This window comes from Photinus pyralis, unplaced genomic scaffold, assembly GCF_008802855.1.
Source record: "Photinus pyralis isolate 1611_PpyrPB1 unplaced genomic scaffold, Ppyr1.3 Ppyr1.4_LG3b, whole genome shotgun sequence".
NCBI classification, from domain to species: Eukaryota; Metazoa; Arthropoda; class Insecta; order Coleoptera; family Lampyridae; genus Photinus; species Photinus pyralis.
The window spans coordinates 18,900,428-18,912,315 of record NW_022170510.1 but is presented as its reverse complement, the minus strand read 5'-3'; the positions used below and the strand labels follow the sequence as shown (position 1 = coordinate 18,912,315).

Here is an 11,888-nt window from a genome sequence, read left to right as displayed (position 1 = left end):
CCGCCGCAACGGCATCGAATTTTTTTTTCAAGTAGCAACCTAAAACTTTTATTAAAGTATTTTAAATACCTTATTTTTTTGTATAATTTTTTATAAAAAAAACGGAGAAAAAATGTCAAAAAAAACTAAAAAAAATACTTCTCTGCACTCGATCGAAAAATTTCGATAATTTGTTATTAAAATATGTCACAAAAATACCGGCATTTTGAGAACTATTATATTTTGCGCAAATTATTATTAACAATGGTGAGTAGACAAACTCATTTTAACCTATTTTTACCACCCCCATATAAAAAAAATGCAAATTTTTTCTTCGCAATTAAAGAAATTACTTAACACAAATTTCTACCGCCATCTTGATTTTTTCTGCTACACATTTTTTTAATAAAATAGTAATCTATGGTAAAACGTATGTACCATGATAATATTTTTGTTTACAACAAGAAAAAAGTTGTAGTCGCCATTTTGCCGCCATCTTGATTTGGAACTTTAGTAGCCGAATTTCGAGGTGGTGAGATTCAGTAGGGTTCAATTACCCTAAAAACACTTCACCAAAATGTCTCAAGATTTGCCGTAAGTTAAGATCTCAAAATGGCCGGCCGGACTAGTAAGGACAACTGAAAAATAAACCATAGTTTCCTGTGGTGTAACGATAAACGAAACCTAAAACTGAATTGTAATTTGCAAAGTAAATAGACATTTTGTAAATGCGAGAATTAGTTACATGTAATTCTTTCAATATGATCGTATCTTGGGGTCACATTTATGAATATAGTGATACAATTTCCTTTACGGCACAAATGTCTTTTTATCAACAACGTTGGAAAATTGTCTCCATTATTTATTTTCGTAAGTGTTTCACATGTAAACTCTTACGACAAATGCACGTTTCTTGTTGTTTACCGAATTAAGTTGACACAAAACAAACTTACTTGCGCCACCACGTCGTTTATTATGGTGGTAGTTTCGTACATAGCACCAATAAGATTCCATGATTATAGTTCGCTAATCCCTTAATTCAGATTTACACGTTGCCTTCTTCCAATCAAAAAGCGGCACGATGCACCCTAAAGTTTATGATAATTCTGAGTTGTAATAAAAGTTATTCGACGGCATAACAAAGGCTAATCCACATTCTACCTATTCCCTCAAGTTTTCTGGACAATTAAGGGAAAGTCGATATTCTCCGAAAAAAGAAGTAGTCGTTATTTCAAAGTTATTTTATTTTATTGCAAACTCTTTCTGGCGTTTACGACACATACATGCGCTGGAAACCCACATATACCATTTTACACGATCCTTATTCCTAAATAACTTCCTTCTATACACAGATCTATATTTCAGAAAAAAATACGCCATATTCGAGATCAAGTATGTCCAACAATATTTATGTGCAATTTCTCTTTATATTCAGCCAATTTTCTTTTAACTATACCGTCCTACATTTCAGGTGTTCGCGGTGGACTTCAAGGACCCGGTGCCATCAGTTATAACGGATTTGAAGAAAGTGGAACAATTCCACCATTGGGATCGCCGCATCACACCCCAAAGTCATCATCATTACCTTATATAGACGATACCACACCTACAAATGTAACCTCCTTTGTCGGAAGATCTGCATTCCTCAGCTGTCGCGTACGAAATCTAGGAAATAAATCGGTAAGTTTCGTGTATCTCTTTGCAACACTTCGAATTCAATTTTAAAGCGAAATGTTATTTAGTCAGTAGAGAAACAACCCATATTGTATATTGCGAAATGAGGGACGGTCGAGCCAAATTGAATTCGTTCTCGAATTCTCTCTAAGCTGTGCCAGCACCATCTGAATTTCACTCAGCTTTCCATGTAAAACAACCGATTACAATTTGATTTATATTTCGTAAGTGTTATATTTGCCATTAAATGACCGCATAGATATCCATAATCACGTTTATTTACCCTATAAAACGCCCGTCCGGATACTTTTTCTCTTATACATTTGAAACGAACATTATTATTTTCGTAAATGGCCGTAAACTAAAATTATAGTTGGCTTAAATTGAAACTTAATTTAACAGCGATTGTTACATACGTTTAGCTCGTAATATTCGTTTTGTCAAACGGCTTTACGACAATATCGAAATTTATCGTCCTCTACGCTATAGCTAAATGAAAATATTTAAATTGGAAATCTTCCCAATATCTTTTCAATATTTTTCCTCTAGCCAAATAAAACTAACCCTCAGCATACACTCCCACAAAGAATAAATCCTGTACAATCAACAAATATAGTATTTTTTCAATCTGAGTTATCCTGTTTGTTTCCTCCCTTGATACAGTCTGTACAATATTAGCTAAAAATCAACCCTAGCGTATATAGAGATACTCTATTTGTAACCAATCTCAATGTAAATATAACGGTTAAATTTACCCTGCAGTAATAGTGTCACAAGATTAGCTAATGCCATACAATAAAAATAGACTTGCCTTTATAAACCTAAGCCTCCTCCTTTCACCCTCTACCGCATTTATGACGAGTTGACTACTTAAATTCGGTCCACTTCCGGATGCACCCGATTAATTTACGTTATAATGTTATTTGATGTTGATTTTGTTTAAATAATTGTTTTGTTTCTTTTGTTGTAGTAATTTAAATTAGGTAAGCAGGTAGAATTATGTGCGTAGTATTTATCTCACTTCCTTCTCCGGGCTTAGATAAGAAGTTTTCCTATCGCTGTAAAGCTAATTAGATTCCAGAGAAGGACGTGTATATTTTTAACGCAGGTGCACATTATTCCAAGACGGTGTAGTATTTTGCAAATGAAGAAGGAAGGAAGTAAATGGAAAAGGAAAAGGTTTTAAATAAGCTTTAAATCGCTATTTTCTCAGGTAGGAATTGCTTCACTATATTTCTGCCCATCCCAACACAGAAAAGGTTAGAAACAATGAAAATGGCCGAAGCCGTAATTATCCAGTATAGACTTCCTCGTTTCTTGTTGAATATATGCTAATCCAGTAAAGGCTGGAAAGGTTTCTGGAAGCAGGTCGTGAGAGGGAGGAGGAGGTGATTCAAATGGTACACATTATCCATTCGGTTGTAGGAAGATTCGCTACAGAAAATTCGCCCCCAGAAATCTCGCTGTCCCAGAAGATTTACCTCGCAAGATTCTCCCCCAGAATATTCGTTCCCGGAGAATTTGCCTTCGGAAAGTTCTCCCTCAAAATATTCGTCCGGAAAATTGACCCCCGAAAGTTTCGCCCTTGTGGAGTTTGCTCTCCACCAGCAACTCAAGAAACATTCACATTCAGGGTTGATCTTGAGAAGGTCGTCGTTGAAATAATTGCTATGCATAGCCTGTGTTGCGTTCAATCAGTGTAATTACGATTGTGTAAACTACGTCCATTGGACGTTTTATTTGATTCGGCAATAACAATGTGAATTTTATTTATTGTTAACGTCAAATGTTGGTTAGAATTTGGGATTGAGCACAATCTTGATCACATTGGTTGTATTCGAGGACAATGTTTATATTATATCAAAATTATTTAGTTATTTGATGTTTGATTTTGTTTAAACAATTGTTTTATTTTGTTATGATAATTTAAATAATTTTATCAGAATTATAAGCGTACAATTTATCTCAGGTTTTTCTCCGGTCGTAGATAAGAAGGTTTCAGATCGCTGTAAAGCTAGTTAGATTCCAGAGAAGGACGGGTTATTGCCGATGTTTTTAACGCGGGTGCACATTATTCCAAGACGGTGCAGTATTTTCTAAAGGAAGGAGGAAGGGAGTAAATGGAAAAGAAAAAGGTTTTAAATAAGAGAGCCTTTGGATTTCAACTTATCAGTTAAAGGGAGTTTTTCTACTATCAACGGAAAAGTGCTATAATTGTAATTACAACGAAGTCAGTGTCGTCTAGAATGAAGTTTCGAAGGAATATCACTACTTATAAAAAACATAAATCACAGTTACGACCGGAGATTTTGTATTACTGACACAATTCAGATTTCTTTAATTAATTATTCCATCGGTCGCTTGTTGCGTGGTATGTTACTCAAGCCCTGAGTGCCTATTTTTTCATTTTATTTGACTGCTTTATGTAAAAAAAACTCAAGTTCTCAAGTTTTATTTCGTACCCAGAATTACATCAATTGAAAATGTGTTAATTCTTTGGAATTTTAGAGACTGCTACGGCTACTGAATTCCTAAAATTAATTACGACAATATCGAGATTTGACGCACCTTAGAAAAATTATAACTATTTCTTTTAAAGGTTTTTAATGATTAATGGGTTCTCGTTTACAACTAGCCGGCCCGTGTGGCGCAGCTCAGTTGAAACTGGACTGTGGTGCTAAGGACCCCTGGTTCGAATCCGGGTTCGGGCATGGATATTTGTAAATGTATAGTGGGTTGGGTTGGTAGAGCAGCCTTGGCCGCAATCCTGCCCACTCAAAAATAAAGGCAAATAAATAAAATAAATAAAACCAAAGAAAATATAGTAAACCGGATAGGCGCCACGTAGCCTAATAGTTAATTTAAAAAAATAATATTGAAGGCACAAGGCAGCCTAAGAGATCCTGGTTCTGATCTTGATAAAGCCAAAGGGGCAGAGGAATTGAGGGGGTAGAAAATAAACAATTATTGTAGACACTTGGCGATGACAATTTAAAACAAACAAAAAATATAATAAATTATTTCAAAATGTTATAAATAAAACCTGTCTGTAATGGTATGCACCCAAACAGACACCTACTTAGCTAGCTCAATTACCACCCTTAGGTTAGTTTTATTTTTAAATTTCTCTCAACAATAACATTGAGTTACATTTTTTATAAATTTGGAAGAGCCGAATGTCTCAATCAAATGCTGTAAATTCCACTGAAATCACTACTAAAATTTTGAATTGAAATTAACATTGGGATAAAAAAGAACTAAAAAAACCTGACACACAAATTGAACTCTATCTGGGTTTCAAATTGACAGATAATTGTTTAATAGAAAAGAAATTACAACAATTTATTCTAGCACACTTTATGCGAACGAAAACCGTTACAAAACCAAACCTCTAAGAAAACATTTTAGGCTAGCAACAGTACACCCCGTTTGTAAAACGGAAAATCGACAAAACACTTCAAAAGATTCAAATAATTAAAAATGCTGATCGGGTGATACAATTTTAAATTAAACAACCGTTTGATAACTTGACAGTGGAACCGCATGCGTAACAATTTCAGGTGGAAGAACTTCTTTATCTGGTGAGAACTGCCTTAAAAATTTAGCGCTTTTACAATCGAGCCGAAAAACAACCTCGTGTATTTCCCAATTTTCGTAAGTAGACACCACCTCTATTCAGCTATTTCATTATCGAAGTTTTCCGACGATACACGAAACACTGCTCCGTCGCACGTATTGATAAACTTATCTTGCACCTAATATTGTCATCGCAGATCCAATTAACTTTTCCAAAAACCTCTTTTTTAAACAAAGATCTGACCGAATTAAACTTTTCACAGTGTTCAATTACATTTTACGCGTTTTAGATAAGAAATAGCATTGATTAAACAATTACTAACTTTTCCATAAATATAAAAAAAACAATTTCTGTGTCTATTTGGAGTAAAATTCCTGGATCCTATGAAACAAACTTGAATAATTTTACATGCAGGATGTCCCGATTGCAATTTTTAATACCTAAACCGAAAATTACGGTGCATGTACATTTTTCACTACAGGGTGGCTCGCTCTCATCTTCGGCATTGAGTTGATCAAAAAACCTTACGACCCTTTTTCAAACCTTTTAACAGTGATGCAGTTTAATTTGTCATAGCAACTGCTGATGAATTCACAGACACCAAGCCAAGACTTTAGTTCTTTATAAAACCGTATAAATTCTTGACGAGTATATCGTAAACCAATGACTGCATGGTCTTGATTTACTATACGCTAGAATTCACATAATTCTATCGATCCATAAAGTAAGCTTTATGTGCAGCTCTTACGTAAATATTATTTATGAACGTAAATGTATGGGTGATAACCTCAGAATTTTTGTAGTGGAGCGCACTATAAATGGGAAAAATGGGCGAACTTAAAGTACCGCCCGTCTTGAAAAACAACATTATTCAGAATATAAGAGGCACTGCAGTTGCAAGTAATGCGCCATCTGTCTTGATTCCCTTAACTTTTAGTTAACCACCTTTGTTCCTGGTTCGTTTTGGGTCAGAGTAAGCGAGACAGTTTCGCGTATGTGAAATTTTTTTGAATTTCATATTTTGACTTATGCCCCTTATTGTAGAGTTGGCAAAAAAAGCAAAATAAATGTAGCGAGTAAGTTTCTACGGATTGTCGTTTATTTAGGTTAAAAATGTCATTTTTAACTTGGCATCTGATTTTACTTCTTGTTGCAAAGTTTTAGTAAATACCGATATCATTTTTGCACGCCTGAATGAATTCTTCCTAAAAGGATTCTAAGTTCAAGGGACTCGTTTAAAAATAAGTCGACAAATCATATTGCTCAGCCAACTCGACAAGGTTAAAGGGAAATATATTTCTTGCGATTCGTACTTCTCTTAGAGGACGAAAAATAATATTAAATAGTATGTATTTTATCGATTCGTGTAGAACGTAGGGGCATTCAGGTGTGATGTGCACAATTTTACAACCGATTATTCACCATACCACCAAAATATTTTCAAAATGGAAACTTTTAAAGATGTTTTCATTCTTACACCAAACTAAAATATTGCAAATACAATTTCAAACTCCATAACTAGGTTTAAATCTGGCAACTTTAAATACTTATAAATTTTAAGCTCTGGGGAAATTAGAAAACTTGCGGCATCTTATTTTCTTGCACAGCACGCTAATAAAAATTACGATATTGCGAATATATTTATAATATTGAAATTCATGATTTGAAATGCTTATAAATAAATATGCCAAAAGGTCAATGAAAGGACGCGTTCACATCCTCTAACTTACTAGTTTCCATTTGCACCTAAAATTACTCAATACTTTTGCACAATAAAGGATCAGGTTTTGTCTTTGCGCTATCTCAAAATGTAAATAGCTCCTTTGATGTAACGCGGAACAATTTGATACAATTTTAGTCGCTGGTATTGGTTTATTTACATTTCAGAATTTAAATTTAATTAATTTAACTTTCATCGTTAAGGATAATGATTTTTTAATGCCTACGCCGTAAAGTAAGTTGAGAGGCGGCCTAATTATAATTAAGACTAATGTATCACGCACCAAATTGTTTTATAATTTGCGAAGGTCTCATAATAAGATTCATTTCGTAGTAAATTCATAAACCAAGGCGCGTCTTTTCAAGGAATCCCTTAAATTCTCCTCTATTTTCCGAAATATTGGTCTCTATTACATTGCGTCTGATCACTTTCATCTTAAGGAAGCGTGTTTTAGCACTCCTGGGGAAGCCGAATTTGAACTGACATTCCACAGCAATGCCTGAAGGTGTCGTCCTTTCCAAAGAGGCATTCTGTGTTCTCGAAAGTATTCGACAATATATGATTGTCGCCTTTTCAGACTGCAACTGTACGACACGTTGATTTATTGGCAATGCAGTTTCATATATACGCAGGTATAATACGTAATTGAATCGCGAACAGCATACTACGTCACCTTCATATGCATGTTATTGACCTCCCCTACGCCGCCCCCCCTCACCCCTGATTGGATTAGATGCAGAAGTAAAAACTGCCAATTTAAAATCTCACCTAATGACGAGTTACTTCCAAACAGCGTAATTTGTATAACCTGTGGACCGTGTAATTGCCGTAAAACGAATACGATGGTCGGTCTGATAACTGAATCCAATAGTCTACGCTTTAAACACGTGTACGTCTATTCCAAATCGGTACAAATATAGGCTTTTGGGTGCAATTTTTCAACCTGTGAAGGTTATTGGCTTCTTCACATTTAGCGATAACGCTGACATTATGGAGGCGGGAGTGTATCCTGTGCAACATGTTGCAGCATGGTAGTAACGAACCGGGTTCCGTTGTCACTCATTAGCCTGCGGGGGGGGGGGGGCGGTAGAAGCATTTGCAGTAGCTAATGCGAAGAACTCTGCCCACCGTAAGGAGATGTGTCTTGTATAATAAATATCCAATGTCCATTTCTCTTTCACCGGGCCTCTTGTGGATCTTGTGGGAAGGGCCAGTGATACGGTACAAAATCACAGCTGCCTTGCGGGTGGCATGCGCGTGGTGGTCGACATTTCTACGGGACCCGAGGGCTCCTCTTTCCGTTGTCGAATAATTTCGGATCAGGAGGCGGCTGGCGTATTCGATCGGGTTCCAAGTGCCCTGGGAGCTTGCAAAAGCGCGTCCGGAATCGGCGTGGTATAGTATTGGGGCCGGGGTGATTAACCTTTTTAGTTTTTCGAAGGCGTTTTGCTGTTCTCTCAAGTCTATCGGGCGTCCTTCTTGAGCAGTGCGATCAGGAGTTTTGCAATGACCGGGGACAAAGCGTCGGTACCATGACCAGGTCTGTAGAAACGACATCAGTTGTTTGACGTTCCGGGGGGTGTGCATTTGATGTATGATCTATCGCTATTCCTTCGTGTGTGATTACGTGTCCCAGATACTGAACTGACACTTCCGTCTGAAGACGTTCTCCAGGTCATGGAGATGCTGGTCGAAGTCTGCCCAGAGCACAATTAGTACGTCCAAAAACGCAGGAGGGTGACACTTGCGATATCGAGTCGAAAGCGATCGATCGATTAGTCTCTGGAAGGTGGCGGGCGTGCCGAAGTTTTCCTTTAGCAGGGTCGTTGCATCTTTCCAAGTGTGAACGGACTCTTTCGCTCCTTGGTTCCGCGTTTCAATGGAGTAAGTTGGAATAGCATTTTCGTCATGCTTCTTGTCGCAGTCTCTGTAGCCCGTCATAGCATCGATGAACGCGTGAATGTCCTTTCCGTCGCATCCGAACCTCGAGGGGCACTTGGAGAAGGATCCCCTCGCCAGCTTGTTGGGTTGATCTTCATTAGGAGCTGGATCTGGTCCATCGTGAGTGTATGTGGTGGTTCTTTCTGTTCGCGTTTGTTCTTCCAGAATTTCCGCAGTCAGACAATGACACTAAATGCTCTTCTTTAGAATAACGCACGGAAAAAATAGAAAGTTTACGCGGTATCAAAATTAGAGGGTAAAATTTTTCAATCAATTGTACGACTGGTGGAATTGTAAATGTCTGAAAGTAATTTGTAGATTGGCAATCATATTTTGTTCTCTATTTGAAGTCTATTGCGCATTTTCCTTTCAATAGTTCTTGGAAACTGTGACAACCTCGGAGATAACAAAAGGGTAAATACTCTCTTAATCGGGGCTTTTCTAACCAAAGATTCTGACGATATTCACATTAATGAATATCTTATCGCACAACTAACTTTCTCCTACAAACTTTACAATTAAGCAAGACTGACTGTCTTTTCAAATACGCTCAAATACCGCAACGTTTCGACGTCCACCAAACGAACCTTAACATTGAATGAACTGCACACCTGTTTACTTCGGCGCTAACACGTCCTTATCTTGAAACTGGTTAGCTTGCGTCGCGTTAACGGAACTTCTTACCGAAACGACCGAAGAAAAGCACGTGGTAGAGTTTTACAAATACTTCCAGATGAATATAATACTTAATTTTTTAACACGTAATTTAAATTGACAATTTCCGAAACAAATATTTAAACAACAAATAAATAATGCATATTCAGTTTCATGACCCTATCAGGTCATAGACCTTATTTTTACCGCAGTCATTTTGTGAAGTTACATCTTCGATAGGGTTGCTGGTAAAAATTTCCCCCTCCTTCACCACCCAGTTAGCAAACTGCAATTCTAATTATTATTTGAATTGGTTTTGGTTAAACTTTATACACGCTCGTGTTTAATTAGGTAAGAATGTCGCCCAATAAAAACTTTCTGGCAATTCAATATTAATTTCGCACGTCGGAACACGTATTAGCGTATTCAATCACATTTCCCTTCGAGCTTATTGTCTTAAACAAGGACGTTTAATTCAACAAACAATTCCACTGAGTGCGCAATTGTGGGTTAAATTAAACAGAAATTCCATTTTATGACGGTCAATTTCCATTATAGCCTACAATATGTATTTGCGGACACACAACCAGCCAGCAATTCGATAGCATAATATACTCTTTTATTTTAAAAAGAACCTTCATTTATAAAAGGGAGAAAATTCGTGTTTTCAGTTCAAATAAAATTTGAGCTTTTAGCAAAAAGTTGCCTTTTGGTAGATATACTTTACATGATAACAACTGAGAGATAACAACTGTCCTTTAAATTTCGCAGAGGATTACTGTTATCCTTCCTCCGAACTTCCTAACTTACAGCATTCTTTTCTTCTAAAACTGTCATAACCGTAGCTAGGTGTAAATCAAAAGTTTTAATACGAGGAGCTGTGCGTTTTAAGTGACAAATCTTGACAGACACTGTGATTAAAAACGGTGATTTTTAGATAAGGAAACGCCAGCTTCCTTGTAAATCTATATGATTTACTAATGCTAAAGGCTCAGAATCTCTTTCTAATGTTCATCGATTTTTCGTGTACCGCTACACATTTTTCCATCGATCGACTTAATTTATAATGCGTTTCCACCAACATAACATTTGTATACACCTCCAAACTGCTCCATTAATCGCTGTAGTTGAGCTTACAAGTTACGTCAAACTTAAGACGTACGAGCACACGAGCTTCACTGACCTCCTTGATATATTTGTTTGGAGTGTTTTCAAAGCTCTTTCGAATATTCATCCAAATCTTTTCAATACTTTCACCTATTCCCTCTTTAGCCGCTCGCAAAATATACAAAGTAACCAATTACGGGTTCTCAATCAATCAAGTTGAATTAAAGTAGGGCACAGACGCTTTAGAATCACGTACCCGAATTGGAAGCTTGCTAATAAAGGAACACACACTTTTTCAACGTATACTTTGTAATTCTAGGGGTATTGTATCAAATGAATACAATATCGTGTAGAGAAAGGTTGTTTTTTTTAATTTTAGTTAAACTGTACAGCATTAAAAATTTATACTGTGTTGTATTGTTCGTCTGTATTCATTCATACGCACAAATACGGCATGAAAATCACAATAAATCTTAGTTGAGGTTTGAACGTGAAAGAATCATTTAACTGCAATAAAAATTGCAGCACAGCAACACCACGCAACAAGCGATCGATAGTAATATTAATTAACTTTTTCAATTTTGCTAATCGCACTTGAATAATTGCGATTTAGACGACACTGGGTTCGTTGTAATACGATATAAAATTTGGTTCTTTGATGATGGAAAGCTCCTTTTAACGGGTACTGACTCCTTCGTAAACTTTCCTTCCATCACGACGATATAAATCTCTACTTGTAGAACTCAACTAACTGCGATAAAAACTTTCCAACTGTCTCGCAATAATACGCATAAAGGCGTCAAAACTGTCAATCACTAAAACAATAACCGGCTACGTAAAAAACATCGATTAACATCCACCTCCAAACAAGCAACAATTGACCCCCACGATTAACGCCCGTCTCCTCTATTGAAAACCATTTCCCTTTCTTTTTAACCTTCTCCTCCACTTCCTTAACAGATTAACGCGTCGTTAAACGATAAATTGCACTTGGGTTTTCGTATCTTGAAACTAATAAGCTTACGCCGCGATAACAAACCTTCCGATCTGCGACCGGAGATAAACTTTTACAAATCCTACGCAATTATTTAGAAATTGACATGATTATGGCACCCTTAAGCTATTGAATTGACACCAAATTAATAAAAAAAACAATATATTGACCAAAAGTTTTAAGAATGAATAATTACAAATTGCTCGCTCTTATACTAAACTCCATATCGGAATAATGGGTGA

General features: G+C 36.5%; 1 protein-coding gene across 1 annotated transcript in view; it reads left to right on the top strand.

Moving 5' to 3' along the window:
• Positions 1–591: 591 nt before the first annotated feature.
• Positions 592–11,888, top strand: part of LOC116166399 — a 79,282-nt gene continuing 67,985 nt past the window's right edge. The window contains exons 1-2 of the mRNA XM_031481355.1: positions 592–607; positions 1,451–1,659. Of these exons, the coding sequence (XP_031337215.1) occupies positions 592–607; positions 1,451–1,659 (225 nt within the window). The remainder of the gene's footprint in view (positions 608–1,450; positions 1,660–11,888) is intronic.